The 17,957-nt window shown below is 36.6% G+C and overlaps 1 protein-coding gene across 1 annotated transcript; it reads left to right on the forward strand.

Annotated features, from left to right (window-relative positions):
• The first annotated feature begins 115 nt into the window (after positions 1 to 115).
• LOC115779389 (sodium/potassium/calcium exchanger 2-like) lies at positions 116 to 17,021 on the forward strand. The gene is made up of 10 exons (XM_030728028.1): positions 116 to 311; positions 1,090 to 2,219; positions 10,364 to 10,399; positions 10,616 to 10,727; positions 10,969 to 11,052; positions 11,833 to 11,912; positions 12,073 to 12,210; positions 12,453 to 12,542; positions 13,799 to 13,965; positions 14,079 to 17,021. Exons 2-10 carry the CDS (start codon positions 1,299 to 1,301, stop codon positions 14,326 to 14,328), a joined length of 1,878 nt encoding a protein of 625 aa, XP_030583888.1. The 5' UTR covers positions 116 to 311; positions 1,090 to 1,298; the 3' UTR covers positions 14,329 to 17,021.
• Positions 17,022 to 17,957: the final 936 nt, after the last annotated feature.

Here is a 17,957-nt window from a genome sequence, read left to right on the forward strand (position 1 = left end):
GTGATCCTCACTTTTGGACAGTGACTTGGGGATAGAGAAGCAAGGAGGAGAAAATAAAAGGAAGTAGGCAGTGTCAAAGGGGGAGGAACACTGAAGGGAGGGAGGAGCCCCTTCTGGACCTGCTGTCCTGAACCTCTCTGTGCTTAGAGAGGAAAATCTCACTGATGATTTACTGCTGGGACCTTCACTGAGCATCTGGGACCATTTTGTTTTAGAAGTCAATTTACAGGAATATTCACTCAGAGATTCAGGATCTGACAAGCTGTTGGCTGTTGTTCTTCTCGCCGCTGAACTGGAGCTATCCAAGAGTGGTATGAGATCCTAAAAAATCGTCTATATTTGGTGTGTTGCTACAGTTTGTCTTTGCTCTCATAACCGTAAAGAATTTGGATTAACTCATAAAGTATTCATCTGATAGCAAATTATTGGGGTTTGACAAGATTTTATGTTACATAAACTGTAATAGATGCCATGAGACTACAAAATTTAGGACTTCAGTGATGATTTTTACTGTTGGTGATTTAGTGTTGAATAACTCTAATGTGCAAAGTGACTTTTTTTATCTATTTTTTTGTAATTTTATTCATTTAGTTGGTGTCTAATTTTTGACTTTGCACTGGCACTAGTGTTAAGGACCTGAGGCTAATCTAAGTATATCTTCTCTGGGATTAAATAGCTCCCTAATGAGCTTTAACTAATGTCCTAGCTTCAGTTAAAGGACAGCTTTCACTGCAGCTTCATGTGGATCACTTCAAAAGAATTGTTGCAATCTATAATTTTTAGTATTATTTATAATTAAGTACATCCTGTCATTCAACACAATAACATCATGATTGCAGTTCCCTCAAAATGAAATATTACATTCGAAAGTTGGATGTGTTTATATTATTTATGAATGTATGAAATACGGCTGCAATAAAAATGTGCTTTTTAAAAATGTTTATTTCACAAGCTAAAACAGCTAAAACTATTAACCTGACCAACTACTTATATTTAGCCTTATAAAATAATTAACATGAGCTTAAATTAAGATTCATTAAGAATCAGTTGCACACTTGAATTATAAATTCTGTTTTCTCTGTCTTGCAGTGAGTAATATGGGGGAGCCATTAAATGGGAAAGATCCTGGTATTAGACTGAAGGGCTTCCATTGTGTTTAGACCTGGCAACAGCATGCAAACCAATCGGTGAACCGCCACGGCCTGTCAAACCCCCACCCTTACAGCCAACAGCACCACCAACCCAGCTTTTGGGGGGGATTCCAGACACTTCCAGTCTGTCAACCTGTGCCAGAAACAATGGATTTCATGCTACCTATAAGAAATCAAGACCTGATAGCATACTCCAGCTCACCACCTCTTCGGGGCCCTCAGAAAATGAGTGTCAGGCACCTGTACCATGGTGTCAAGAGAAAGCTGCGGCCTGGACGGATTTTGGGCTTTATCGTCAGCCTGGTGGCTGTCTGCATAGCCTGTTCATGGAGTGCCTTGATGCTGGCCAAAACAGTGACCACTCAGGTGGATTCAGCTGCTGAGGGCTCAGCAGAGGCAACAGTGCCCCAAAGAACACTTCTGCAGCACCACAACCTCTCAGCGGCACCAGAGGACACAGCGGTGGCCATGAAGTCATCCAGTTTAGAAATGAATCATGGGGACTACCCAACGGACTACTTCAGTGTGGAGGACAGGCGCCAGGGCTATGTAGTGCTTCATATGTTTGGCATGTTGTACATGTTCATAGCTTTAGCCATTGTCTGTGATGAGTTCTTTGTCCCTGCGCTCACTGTCATCACGGAGAAGCTGGAGATCTCTGATGATGTAGCAGGAGCCACCTTCATGGCTGCAGGTGGATCAGCCCCAGAACTCTTCACATCTGTCATAGGAGTCTTTGTCTCCCACAGCAATGTGGGTATTGGTACCATTGTGGGATCAGCCGTCTTCAACATCCTATTTGTAATTGGGATGTGTGCCCTGTTCTCCAAAGAGGTGTTGCACCTCACCTGGTGGCCTCTGTTCAGAGATGTCTCATTTTATATCATTGGCTTGCTCATGCTCATCTATTTCTTTTTGGATAATCAAATCGTATTGGAGGAAAGCCTTGGTCTGCTGCTGTTCTACACCTGCTATGTAACTTTCATGAAGTTCAATGCCAAAGTTGAATTAGTCATCAAGAGCCTGCTGGGCAGCAACCAGGTGGATGAGCTGGAGAATGCACAAAAGGTGAGCTAACTCCATCCATCCATCCATCCATCCACCCATCCATCCATCCATCATTGCTTGGTTTATCTACCCTACTCCTTATCCAGCTTTTTCTAATCACCAGCATCCTTATTTAGGCAATGCTCATTGCCAGGAGACAGCTGGACATAGACACTAAATATTGCTCCAAAGTTGAATACCCAGAGATTAAAAAAAGAAAAAAAAAAAGACATTAAATTCAAGAAAACATTGAAAAATCTGAATTCCACAAATTTACTCTTGCCATGTGAAACAATCTAACATTTTGGCCTATTGGCTCTGATGAAGGGTATTAAACACTGGAAACATGTTTTTGGTCTAGTAGCACAAGCTGTCATACTTGGAAGGTGCATCTTTTTCATTGATTTAACTATAACTGTATATTGAAGGGCCTATACATTTATCTATTGACACTTACATTTACCTTACCATCCACGCCCTTCAGTCCACTGGGTCAAACAACCATTAAGACTTTTCTTACTGCTTAGTCATATCAACCCTTTGGGTCACGAGATTGATGCTCACATCTTAGATACTGTACAAAACCTGCAAGTCTTAGTTTTTTCCATGGTGCACCCATGGTTCAGTTATATGCATGACTTTTGGTTTGGCTAATGACATTCTGATGTTGGTTTCTCAGATGGCAACATGCCTCATTTGAGATGAAGCAATTGATTGGTTGATTAACTGATTGCATTATATCAAACATTTAAATGAAAAACAAGAAAAATAAGCAACAAAAGTCTATTGTAAATAGGTAAACAAAGAAAACGGACACTTAGTTGCTTCCAACAACACTATGCCACTCAATTTACATGTTTGTGAAGGAGTAGGACAAAGTATAAACTTCAAATTGTTTATTTATTTATTTCCCCCCAACTGAATTACATCACAGGGAAAACTGGACAACACTACTGAGCCTTAGAATAGTCATGTTCATGTTTGGGGAACTTAAGAAGTGTTGAAAGAGTTCTGAAGAGGCTGCATTCTCTCCTCCATCTTAAACCTCCTGAATTTTACTCAAAGCACATAAAAATTTACCTTAACCTACCATCTGTGCACCTCATATGATGCTGTATATATAACCAGACTGCAGCTTCTTCATGCTGACTAAGACCAGGCTTCATCAGGCTACTTTTAGTAACAGTTCAGACCAGAGTTCAGCAGTGCTCTTAGAATAGGCGTGATGTAAGAAAGCTTGTCAGTGCCCCCATTTAAACTGGATTACAAAACCATTATGTTTTTTGTTTGGATACTTAAGTAAGTCAAAGAGTAGATTAATCTGTTAGGCATGCATTTAACTTAATTCAGATTTAAAAATTTATTGGAGATTTTACTGTATTCTCAAGACCACACTGATCACAGGTATTATTGAACATTTGCCAAAGACTTATATCAACCCAGTGGGTGGTCCAAAATTTCTTGACCATAACCTTTTATTTTAAGTCCAATAATATTAAGATTTAGTAATGCATTCACTTTTAAACTTATTCAAAATGAATAACAGGGAAAGTCATGTCATGCAGAAATTACCACCAAACCAGATTACCATTGACTAGACATCCATTACTGCATACACTTACTCTGGGATGCTTGAGACTACAAAATAAGACGCTGCATTTGTGTTCCTATTAAGGTTATAAGCTGAATTTCATTGTCAAGTGTTATGTTAAGAAGTGCCACAATTAGATCTTTTGTGATGATTTGATCATTTATTTCACCTTTTCATTGTTAATTCCAATGTGTATTCCACATTGTCTTGATTTCTGAGAAGAGGAAGAAAACATCAAAAACTGAAGTGATGACGTAAGACGGAAAAGTATTATTAGCCCAAAAGTCCTTGTAGCATTTCTCTTTCCTCATAAGCCCCTTCCCGCATTTAGCTCCCCTCATCTGTGTTCTGACACTGGGGAAAAAAAAAAAAAAAAAAAGTGGTCAGGGCCTGTTAATTCTGATAGAGTGTTGTTTGCTGCTGGTTTCATAATATCACCATCAACACCTGTGTTTATTTATCCTAAAACTGATCACACGGAGATGTCCCCAAGCCTTTCTGCATGTGGTAATAGTACTGGTTATATGCTGAGTTTTGAGGAGAGAAATCCAACAATATCAGCCACAATCACCTAACTAATCACTTCATGTTAGCTGGGAGAAGATGACTGGTGTCATTTTGAGAATATGTTGGAGGGCTCATTTAAAATAAAAATAAAGAAGAAAATAAAGAAGCGCATTATCAGAAACAGCTATTTAATTTTTTACATTTGTCCCACCATCTTTTCTATTATTATTTGGGTGCTGTGATGCTACAATCACATATTTATAATCTGGCCTGCTGGCATTCATTATCTCATTATGAGTTCATCATGGCCATAAATTCCATTGCTGTACAGCTGCTGATGTAGGACTATTGAAATTTTAGATTACAAATTAGCCCTTGGCCTTTAATAGGGTGACATTTGCTTTAAAGCTCCTCCCCTGAAAATGCTTTTGTAGGTCTAAGCTATAAAAAGGTCTCCAAGTAGTAAAACTTAATTTTATTCCAGCAGTTTTACCATTAATGACAAAAGGCATATCAAATGTGTTATATTCAGGCTTTTCACCATCTTCCATTAAGAATTCATTTTCCAGTGTACAGTTCTAGAATTTTAGTTCTCGTGTACTTACTCAAACCTTTGATCACATACATATCTGTGCTAATAAACTTTTCTTAGTATCACTGTTATTTAAGAAGCTCTGTTTGACATTGGTGCCCTTCTGAGAATCAGTTCTTTCTCGAGCTGCCTCAGTTGAGCCCAAGAACAGCTTTTCTCTTTTTGCCGTCCAGCACTTGATGTCAAGCTGTCTTGGTCCCATGTGTTGGTAGCTGATAAATAATCCCTTGGGTTAATGCTCTCCAATCCTATTAAAGCCACTAATAATAGTCAGATGGTTCCTGGGGGAGCAGGAATCAGCAGATCTCTGAGAGAAAAAAATGCTCCCTTCTCAGCCTGCAGCTATGCTCATAGCATTGTGCGGTTTGTATTTTGTGCATACTTGTGACTGTTTCAAGTTGGTTTGCACAGTGCATACATTTCCTTTAGGTAGCAGAAGACAATGAGAAGATGTGCTGGTTTGCTTACTGATGGGACCAAAGATGCTAATCCTCTCTAATCCACTTTTCAACTGCTTACCTGCAGTGACGACAGCAAACATACAGACCAGCACACTTTCACCCAGTGTCTGCAGAACACTGAAGAAATGTTCAAATTATTCTTGAGGGTTGAAATGTCTGTCCTACACCACAGGGCAATGGTGTGGTAGTAAGATTAAAACCAAATGATCTTTGCATTAGTACATGAAAAAGAAGGTGGTAATGTGTAATGTGTTGTCATATATTAATAATATTTTGGCTCTTGCTCATAAGTGAGTTTTTTTTTTTATGATGAATGCAGATTTAATTATATTTAGTAATGCAAGAAATTGCAGCTGATGTGTTCTGCGGAACCAGGCACACCTAACCTGAAATTATAGTTAGAATAAGCCAGTGTGAACCTGTAAATATTTGTATTTTATTTATTTATTGCTTTTTGAATCAGAGAGTATTAGCTCACAAATGAGAGCAGAAGAAAGTTGCTTAACAGTACTGTGACCTATGAGGGTTTCTGCAGGACTTCACACATGGGTTTGAAAATGACCAGTCTAAAAGTGGTGATCTCAGCTGATTAATCCTGGCTAAGTCCCACAGCTCAGATACTCAGGTAGAGAGAGAGAGAGAGAGAGAGAGAGAGAGACTATATGCATGTGCTCAAGTTACAGCTGTTAATGCAGAAAATGACCTGTGCTTATCTGGCATTTTCTCACATGGCACAGAGGAACTGTTTAACACTACATATCACAAGCCTAATTATATATTTAAAAAAAAAGAAGCAGAAGAAAAAAAAGAATATTTGAATATTAATATGTTATTCACATCTGTTTTATATATGAGCAACCCAGCATCAAAATCTTTATAGATACACACCTCCCTTTGTGCTCTCTTACATCTATCTAAGATTTCTTGTTTGTCCAGTTTGCAGTTGTACTATTATATCTACCAAAAGAGTAATTATTGTAATTTACCAAATTTTATTTAGCATTCTGTTATGTAGTCACAGGAAAAGTCACTACTGAAAATCTCATTGTCTTTTTACATTTGACATTAGGCTAGTTATATAATTTTGAATCTGATATTCTAACCTGTAGCAATTAAATGAAAAATAAAAAAATTGTGCTTGGTGGATAGGTATGTTGTGCAGGGTAGGTTTACATGTAATTAATTGGCTGACCGAGGACCTAAGAAGAGGTCATAGTTAACGACAGCACCAACACATACTTAAAATTAGGGTAGGTCTGTTTGAAAACAAAAATAAGGTTAACAGTAAAATTAATCTCTAAATATTTATTGCCTTTGCCTTTTTTGCAAATTAATTTATCTTGAAATGCAAGGTGAGGAGAGAGACTGAAGCCATAACTGTGCAGAAGTATACAAAAAGAGCAATTACATAATTAATTAGTTATTTACAATATTATCAAGTATGCATCTTTGACACAAAAGGGACATTTCATTATTATTGTGACACATTATTGTGAGTTTGTTGAAATATCTGTTTAGGTAATAAAATGCAAAAAACAAACTTCCTAAATCAGAGAACGTTCTCAGATTGCAGGATGTAATTAATAACTACAATAAGAAAATAAACATTTGAAATGAACAATGTCATTTCAAAGATGAATTAGCAAAAAAAACAGTTTCAGGCTCAGCAGACTCTACAGCAGGCTGAAAGTATCTTTTGTCATCAAGCCATGTGAGCATTAGCCAACGTATCCTAATGCTGAGCTGGCTTCTGCTCACACTGCTCGGAAATCACGAGGCCAGTTAATACAAGTGTCCACAGCTTTCTTATCTTTTGTTGTCATTTTTAATTTTACCATGTTTTTCAAGCAACAATAACAAAAACAATATAGTGATAATATAAAATAATAATAATTATTATAATAATAATTATTATTAGTGGTAGTAGTAGTTAATTTTTTTATTATTATCATGAAAAATGGTAGGATGAAGAATGTCATGAAATATTCATGTTCCGTCCTCAATCATCAAATTGTTTTAGAAGATTGGTCATAAATTTCTGAAATTATATCATTTAGCTGAGTTTGAAAAATGTAAACAGAGACGTCACATGTGTAAACTCACAGCTACACGAAAGGAACGAAAAGGAGCTGGCTGATAGGATACATACCTGTGATGGTTTAACTGATGCTCATTAATACTGAGACTAGACACAACTGTAAGACAAACTTGGAAGCGAAGCTTTTAGAAAACAAAACTGGATTTAGTTTTGTTTGGTTTAGCTGCCATAGCAGCAGCAGCAGGTGTCTTAAAGTTAAAGAGATTATCTGCTCAATCTCTGATGACTCCATCATGAAAACGTGCTGTGTGGTGTTTTTGTTAAGTAGTATCTCAGAAAGTGGTATCTTTCTCAGACATCTTTCTTACATTCGCAGATGTAAGATGAATTAGAATGTGTATAATTTCTTTTTTTTTTAAAAAGATAGTTACGCTATCTTTGTGATGAAACTTTTTGAGTTTGCAAACCTTCTGTAGTTAAGTTTAACATGTTAACTCTGTGTTTTTAAAACTACTTACTTTGAATAACTGGAAACCATTTTGCAATGGGCTCACACCAGCAGTGACATGCATGAGGTCTTGGACCACAACCAGTCTTTGAAACTGGCCTTTATTTGGATGTCCATTACATCATTTAAGCTACTGTGTAGTACTGTAACTGCATCTTGCACAATGGCAACACTATTATATTGACAAAACTTGCATACAGACAGACACATGAAAACTTTCCCAAGTAACCACTATGGTAATCACTACTACTACACTGGGTGTCTCCTGGACCACATTGTCATGATAACAAATGACAGAAAAGCCCACAAGGTGAACGCAGATGACTAAAATGACCAGAAATCTCATGAGAACACCTTGAATTCAGTTAATGTATTTGACTGCATCCTTCATTTTTTTGGCTGTTGCTTTGTTAATGGAAATTCAATGCATACAGCACTCTGGACAGGAACCGTATGCTCCCATTGATCTCTGGAGGTTATTTTACCTATAATGAGATTTTTCTCTCTGGCACAAAGAAGTGAGTGAATTACAGCATTGTCATGTTTACACAAACCTGTCTGAGATAATTAGTTGGGTGACATATGGGCAGCTATTGAGCACTTGTCACTGAGAATTTACATTTTGTTAAACAGCACTTGGCTTGGGAATTGAACCCAATTCCATAATATCCCAATGAATTTCAAAAGTGCAAAAATAAATAAAAATAAAAATCTGCAACTTTTTTAAGAATGCAACTTGTGAATTAATTTTTAAAAAATAGATAGGCAGTGTATTATCATGCAATCTGTAGTTAAGCTACTTATAATTAATTCATGGTTCATGCCTTTAGCCTGTGTATATGTTTTTATTTATTTTTTTGTTCTATTCTTGCCACCTTTTCTGCATCAGAATTTTTTATTGGCTTTTTGTGTTTTTGTTTTGTTATTTTACATCATGCGAGAAGCTCAGTGATGCACTGTGAGTTAGGACTGAGGGAGCTTTTTAAATGCTCTTTTATATATATATATATATATATATATATATATATATATATATATATATATATATATATATTTATTTATTTATTTATTTATTTATTTATTTATTTTTTACCATAGGTAAAAAATATTTCAATTAAAACATCCCCTAAGATTGAAACTATATATGGTGTCTTGGTCTGTACCTACAAGAGTACATTTACATTACATGCCATTATCCAAAAAAGTTTAATGCTTCCATCTGACACCGATCTTATTAAATTTTTCTATCACACCAATGCAGTCTGACTGTATGTGTATATCTGTATATGTTTTGTCTATGTAGTGACTCTATTGTGGTGCATATGTCATCTTAAGAAATGGCTGGGATTAAGATTAGTGTAAGATCCTCCTGTGTGTGTAGCCTTCATGTCGGAAAGGTGCCTGAAACTTCTGGCACTGGTTCACTTTCACTATGAGGAGGCTTAAAGAAGGAGGGGAAAGTGACATTTTACACGCATGCTGGACATGAACAGAGTGGTGTCATCTACACTGAAGGCATACACCTAAAGTTCAATAAGGAGAGATAATTAGGAGGAACTGGATATGATTTATTGATATATAAAATTCAATTAAGCTATTTGGCAATTAGACTCCAATGGCCCATCATGGCATCCCAGCGGTGACAGGTATTAAAGCAGGACCCCCAGAGTGTAAACACTGGTTATGGTGAAGATAAAGATGGAAGTTAGGATGGAGGACTGAATGACTTGGATGAGGTGGAGATAGGGGGGCAGATGGGCTGCACGAATGAGTCTGCAAGAGAGAAAGATTTAAAGTATCCAGAACGATTTAAAGTGTGCAGAGTAGAGGCTGATTGGCTTGAAGAAGGCAGGTAGAAAGATGATTGGACTAGAGCAATGATGTCAGTTTTGAGTTTGACAGCATCAGAAAGTGGAAATGATGTGAAGAAGACACTAACAGCCGAACACCCGTGAAAGCAGACATGAGAGATTACAGATCTTTTTTGTTGAAATTACACATAAGCTTTATTAGCTGACTTACTAAAAAAAGAAGGCCATGATAAATTTTGATTCTTTTCATTTGAGCATCATAGCTTGATTCTTGCTGTCCTTGCCACTTCATGCTGTCATAGAGAAATTCCATGTACTTGATTTAAATGCAAAATGAAGAGTGTCTTGCATAGTGCCGAGGTCCTGTTTGTCCATTCCTTCACCATTTCCATTTCAATATTTATTTTAATATATTTTTAAATTCTTTATTTGATTTTTAAAAACAGGACAGTTGCTTTATTGCTTTTTATCAATTGTTATCACATTCATTGATTCGTTAATTTACTTATTGCTTCCTTATCCTACAGCAATAGTAATGCAATCCAATCCAGTACCACAAATATAAGAAGTTAATGTACCAAGTTGCAAAAAAACAAACAGAAAACCCCTCATATATTTTGTTTATTATATATTCTGTCTCTGTGTTCTTTCCTAAAGGTAAATGCACCAAGTGATGATGAGAACAAGCTTATGGTGAGTTTATGAGTGTGTTTCTGTATGACATAGTATACTGTATATGTACTATGCTTTATGTTTCAAACCCAAATAACAGTTTAATATCTTATTAGTTTTTTGTTTTCTTAAGCCATTGTTGTCAGCTGACATGAACAAAGATGAATGATGAGTAAAGTACACATTTATATTTCAATCCATGTAAACATTTGGTGTTTGTGCTTTAATTTTTTACAGGCTAAACCCAGGCTGCAGAGGGAAGGCAGCTGTGCTTCTCTACACAACTCACTGATGAGAAACAGCATCTTCCAGCTCATGATACACACGCTGGATCCCCTCAGTAATGAAGGTATGAGTGAGCGGAAACATATACAAATCATATACGCGCTCTCACAAACGATAAAAACCCACCAAAATTAGAAATGTTTGAAATAAACACAGAAAATGACACATAACAGAGTTTGTTTTATTTGACCACCGTCCAAGGACAGTGTCCGAGTCGCTCCTCTCATTCTTGCTGTAGCTGCACCATTTCTATGTGCTCCTGCCACATGCTGGACAGACTGAAAGGACAGTTTCTTCTGTTTTAGGACGTTTCAAAGAGAAGGCTTCAATCCTTCATAAAATGGCCAAGAAGAAGTGCAGAGAAGATGGGCCCACTGCCAATGGAATAGGTGAGTAACAGTGAACGCTGAAACTCCACTATGCTTTTGTTCCATGCATGATGAATTGATAAATCAAGTGACAAATCAACTGTGTAATCATTTGCCAGTTTAACAGATGAATGAGTAAAGCAACACACAAATTTATCAATGTGTTAATCAAAAACAAATGGTGGCAGACCACAGAAGAAAAAATAACTATCAGGCAATCAAACCATGAAACAAAACTGAAAGTATCCCTTTCATTTCACAAGAAAACTAAAAATTTCACTTTTTCCCTGAATGTCAGCATCCACATTGTGGAGCATCCATGTTACCAAAACAGTGAAAATGATGGTTTTACTTTTTTGTAGACTATGATTGCATGAACACATTAATGAGCTGGGCTGGTTTTTGTCTGGTTGTGGATTAATCTGTGATTTGTTTCACATGCATTAAATTTTCATTATATTTTTAAGTTGGTTGATTTGTCAGTTGAATTGTTGTCATCTCAGAAGTGTTTAAGATGCACAAACCGCTTTACAATTAAGTAAAAAAACAAGATTATATTTTTTGTTCTCAACAGAGGAACGTAAAGCTTATTTTTATCCTTATTATTTTCATTAGACTACAACTTCTAATTTGTTATTTTAAATGATTACCATTAAAATATTGCTTTTTATAAATTATTGCCAGTATTGTTCCTCTTTCTTTCTTTTTTCTTTTTCTTTCTTTTATTGTGAAGCACTGTGATTTTAAATGTGTTATATAAATTACATTTTCTTACTTGTTTATTTACTTTCTACCTCCAAGCTAATAAGAAAATCCCAAACAGTACAAATGTTGCAGTGGAGGTTACGCCACCAATGAATGGAGCTGCAGGAGGACAAGAGGTATGGCCTTTATCAGCATCACTTCTGATCACAAGCAAAATATTTCACTTCCTTCTGATATTAACAATCAGGAAGTTTAACTGACTTGTGTTTGCCCATATAAAAATACATTTATGTAAAGGCACAGTATTGCAATGTAAGGTCATGAACTCCTCCTCAGGGTGGTGAGGAAGAAGAAGATGAAGACCAACCTCTGAGCCTGGCGTGGCCTGAGACCCCCAGGAAACAGATCACATACCTCGTTATCCTGCCCATCATCCTTCCTCTCTGGCTCACGCTGCCTGATGTCAGGAGAGAGGTATCTAAGTCTTTAAAAAAAAAAAAAAAAAAAAAAAAATATATATATATATATATATATATATATATATATATATATATATATATATATATATATATATATATATATATATATATATATATATATATATATATATATATATTTTAAAGTGATAGTTAAAGTGACAGTTCATACTATTGTTTTGAACAAAAGAAGACTTAGACTAAGAAGATATTAATTTCATTTTATTTTTATTTTTTCAGACCTCAGAACGGTTCTTTCCCATCACTTTCCTTGGCTCCATCTGTTGGATTGCTTTCTTCTCCTACCTGATGGTGTGGTGGGCTCATCAGGTACTTCACAGACAATGCACTCACAAAGATGCCCAAATTTATACCTCAGAGTCTGATTGTTGGTCACATACAATGACTCTGTAGTCTGTTCTGTTCTGTGCTATATCTGAGGCCTTTCTCAGCCTAAGAAGAAGCAGAGTGCAGCTGTCAGGGTGTTAAATGTGTGACTGTAGGAGTTAATCCCGGCTAATCTGTCTTGAGCCACAGCCAGATCAACCCGTAACGCTCTATTTTAACAACACAAGTGCAGCAACAGGAGAGAAGTACAAGGTCACTGACAAAGTGCACCTGTTAATTTACCTTCCACAGGTCAAGAGCACCATGTGAAAAAGTAGTGGGGAAAGTGGGATATGACATAATTATTATTATTATAAAGTGACAGTGTGTAAACAGCCTATGGTGTACATTTTGGAGCTGAACTTTTAGAAATATTGAAAGTCTCATGTTATTTTTGAAAACAGCATGTGAGCACTGACTCTTTTGTAGGCTAAAATACATACAATATCATTGTTGTCTTTAGTTTGTTTTACTGAAATGATTAGAATAGCTTATTAGGATAGGATTCATTTACATTTTGATTAACATAAAAATTACAATTATAATATTACACAGGTTCTCTCCAGGTTCTTCCCACAGTCCATTAACATGTTTGTTAGGCTATTTGGTGATTGTGTATCAGCCATAGGTGTTAGTGTGAGCGTGCATGATCTCTGTCTCTTTGTATTAGCCCAGCAACAGATAGCCTGTCCAGGTTGTACCCCACCTCTTGCCCTATGGCAGCTGGGATAGATTCCAGCCCCACTGCAACCCTGAACTGGATAACTAAAGCTAATGGACAGTCTAGATGGAAAAAAAAAAAACAGATAAAAAAATAAACTAATTAGTAACAAGCAATAAGACAATATATCACCCTTTTAGCCAAGCACTCCTTTCTGTGTCAGCTTAATGCCTATGTGAGCACCCTGCTTTCTTTTCTTGATAGCTGTGTTATTTGACTGGGCAGAGGAATTTTTAGGCATCATTTTCAACGCTACACAAGCCTGAATGCATGCAACTGTACAAAGCTAGCTTTTGGATAGAACAATTACTGTGCACATGCGGTGGCCCTATTTTTCACTGCCATGTCTGAATGACAGAAATTTTTAACATAAAGCTAACCTCTGCTTGTTTGACAGAATGCCATCACATTAACAGATTCATGTTATGCATGGCTGAAAAAAACTGAATATCTGATTCTAACTTATTTTTCATTTCAGGTTGGAGAGACTTTCTGGATCACAGAAGAAATCATGGGTTTGACAATATTAGCAGCCGGCACTTCAATTCCTGACTTGATAACCAGTGTGATTGTAGCACGAAAAGGCCTCGGAGACATGGCTGTGTCAAGCTCAGTGGGCTCCAACATCTTTGATATCACAGTGGGGTGAGTCTACCAGTTAACAAAAACACACAGCCATCCATTTCTAAATGACAATGTGTGCTGAGAAATCCCAACTCTTCTCTGTTGTTCTTTCTATGCCTCTATCCTTGCTCCAGTCTACCATTCCCCTGGCTCATGTTCAACATTATCAATGACTTCAAGCCAGTAGAGGTGAGCAGCAACGGCCTGTTCTGCGCCATCGTCCTTCTCTTCCTCATGCTCCTCTTCGTCACCATGTCCATTGCGGCTTGCAAGTGGAAAATGAGCAAAGTTCTGGGTTTTCTTATGTTCCTGCTCTACTTTGTTTTCCTGGTCGTTAGTGTCATGCTGGAGGACAAAGTTATCGTCTGCCCTGTAACAGTCTGAGGGAGGGACTCCAATTCCCTGTCAAAAAGCAGAAATTAAGCATAATTGTGCTCATGTTGACCATTACATAAAACAAGCAGATACAAACTGTCTCTTAATATGGACACAGTAGAGGACTGCATAGCTACTGTACACACACACGCACACACACACACACACACACACACACACACACACACACACACACACACACACACACACACACACACACACACACACACACACACATTGACAGTTAGGCAGAAGCCATGACACAAATCAACCTTGCAGATTCAGGCTGGTGCATTACAGCCATTTAACCATGGCATACAGGCCTGTGCTTCTTTTATGGACTTCATGCCATTCAATAAGAAGAATTCTATTTCTACCATGTGACTGCCAGCAGTTTCCACTGTTGGTTGAAACATGCTGAAAGCAAGCTATGGTGTGTGAAAGCAATGCCAGATGGAAATGTCAACTGAAGATCATAAGAAAATTACGCATACAAGCAGACGTTCAGCATCCATTACTCCACGTACTTTGCTACATCAGAGAAATGTTCAGTGTTTTTTTTAAATATATTTTGACATTTGGGGTCATATTTGGCAGAATTGTCACCCATCCACTGATATAATAGGATATATCAAATGCGAAATAGTTACTGTACATGGATAAAACTGGTTTGTCAGTACTGCCTACATACGTACATCCAAACTATCTATAATGAGCTTGTGAACAAGACTTCATCTGTTCTGGCTGCCTTTATACGGATCACTTTAGCGAAGGGTTGTTTCTGTATCCCAAAGATGCAGTTTGGACAACAAATTGTGGACTAAAGATTAACAGCGTCTGCTTTATTTTACTTGTTAAACTTTAAATCTATTTTTTCAAATTACATGTTACTGAAAAGGAGTGTTCAATATCAACAATATCACTGATTTCCATCTGTATTATTTTTGGTGTAACAACAACTTGCGTACTGTAAACGATAACACAGACTCTGTGTTATTTCTGTTAGACTTACAGGTTGTAAGCCATTGTTCAGTTAGTGACATAACACTGAGTGAAAAGCATGAATTTTACATCCCTAGTAGTAGTAAACTGACAATACAGTACAATATGTTTCCATTCAAATGTTATGTAAATGTTAGAAAACTGAAAAAAAAAAAAATTCTTATGCACTGAATGGAAATGTTTTAAGGACGGTGTAATATTAAATAATTAAAGGAAAGTACAATAAAGAAGTGTTTAACTTAAGAAAAGCTTTAACTTCTCATTTTCTCTCTGATGTGAAATTTTTATTTCATGAGGTTTCAGTCTAGCATTGTTGTTTTATGAGCAAAATCCAACTGCTGAGACAGATAAAGAGACATGGGGCCTTGTTGAAACTGCAGCTTAGTATTGGTAGTGTTCACCTTGAGCATCATCCACCACCTATTGCTACCAAACCACCTGCCCTCATGTACAACATATCAGACACCTCAAATGGCTTAAAGCATCTGATAACTCACCCCCAAAGACTCAAAATGCTCAGAAAAGTATTTTAGAACTTTCCCTCTTTAAGTAGAGAAACATATCAATGTCCACATTGATTTTTTTTTCTCATGCTGCCTGCTTCCTCTGTAAAATATATGAAGCAGAGCTTAATCTAAGCAATAATTTACCATTCCTGAAGAAATGCTAAATTATTGAGATAATTTATCTAAATTTCAGAAGCTGGATCACACCCAAACACTCCCCATCCAATCATACATCTATAAATGCCTATTTGCACCACAAATCTATTTGTTCCAATTTCCGTGCTCCACCATCTACTACCATTTTTCTCTGGTTGTCAGTCACTATCAAAGGTATCTGGGGGATCTGCCAGGCCCAGAAGCCTGTTGCTTCATTAGCAATAAATGTTTGTCATTTGGGGTAATTTGTCATTTGCTAGTGAAATGCACTGTGGAAATATTAACAACATCCCTTTGCTGTTTATTTCTAGAAGTACAGAAGTTAGGAATTAAACAAAAAAAGCTGAAACAATATACTGTAGCAGATCACTAAAAGCAACAGTTGGCAACCTGTTAAAATAATAATTAGATTTTTATATTCTGTATGTTAATATTGGAAGGAAGATCCAATCATGAAAAAGTTCAGTTTTACTCAGGCACACATATATACAAATACTCAAGTATTTCTGATGCTCTTTGTTTCATTTTACTTTATCAATAAATTTATTTATTTTTTCCAATAAGTGTAAAATTTATTTCCATAAAATCAACTTCAACTATTCCCAACATTAAAATTTGTGTTTATTGTGTATTTATATGTATATTTTTTTGTAATTGTAAATTGAGACTAATGTGATTATAAGCTGCTGTGTGTAGTCAAAGTCAGCACATACAGCAGCTTATAAAACTCAGCACAATTTTCTCAGACTCCAGGTCAGATTTAGCCAGTCTATGCAGTATCACTACTACATTTTTCTTGCTTTGATGGATCATAAGAATGTGAGGAATGTATGTATGAATGGGTGCATTTAGAAGAATTCATCTTGACCATTTTCAATACTATGAAACATTATGAAATGATTTTGTATTTCTCTTGTCTGTATGGAATCATATATAAATGATATGTTCTACTTGAAACATGTATGATACTGTAAAAACATATATAATTTATCTCTGTATAAAATGTTATAACATCAAATAAATGAAAAAAAATTCAAAGTTGGTAAACTTTTTTAGTTAATTTTCAGAAATATATGTAGTGTACCTGACAGTCTTGTTAACCTAATTAAATTGTAGTGTATTTGCCATTTATGTTTAAAAATGGCCCGAAATACTTTGCAGATTCAGCCACATTTTCACTGCTAGATTCATAATAAAATGTGACATTGACATGATATTTTAAATCACTTAAATAGGGAGGTCACTTTAGCACTCAAGCTTCCTCATAACACAGATGAGATTAGCAGTGTCATCCATCAGGATGTGGTCTACTTTACAGAGACACAAGCCTCTTACAAAAGCATGCATGGGCTGCTGCAAAGAACAGTAAGATGTAACCGAGATTAAATGGACAGCTGAGGACAATAGTGTAAGTTGTTCTTGGGAGCCTATCCCAGCTGTCATAGGGCAAGAGGCAGGGTACACTTATATGCAATTTAGAATTGCCAGTTAACCTAACTCCATGTCTTTGGACTGTGGGAGGAAACCAGAGTACCTGGAGAAAACCCACGCAAACTACACACAGAAAGACCTGGGCCAGGGTAGATTCAAACCCAGACCTTCTAGCTGCGAGGCAACAGTGCTAGCCACCATGCCACCATGCTATGAATATCCCAAACCCAATTCCTGTATCTGCAGCAAGCATCTCTGTGAGTAACTGACAGAGATGCTTGAGCGTGCAAATCAATACTACAAATACCACAGAAAAACAATTATTTTGGGGGTGGAAATTATTTGAGACTATAATCAAGCCAACAGAAGTCAATGCTGCAGACACTGGACGTGCCAAATGTATAACTTCTTTAAGCAACAGAAGAGTGCTCAGTTGTGCTAATGTGAAAAACTTGTATTGTGTAACAGAATGTGCAACCGGAGTGGTGGTTAGGGAAAAAACAAACCTGCCTTCAATAATATGCCATTAAAATGATAAATTAT

Source organism: Archocentrus centrarchus, chromosome 1 (assembly GCF_007364275.1).
Source record: "Archocentrus centrarchus isolate MPI-CPG fArcCen1 chromosome 1, fArcCen1, whole genome shotgun sequence".
In the NCBI taxonomy this organism is placed as follows: Eukaryota; Metazoa; Chordata; class Actinopteri; order Cichliformes; family Cichlidae; genus Archocentrus; species Archocentrus centrarchus.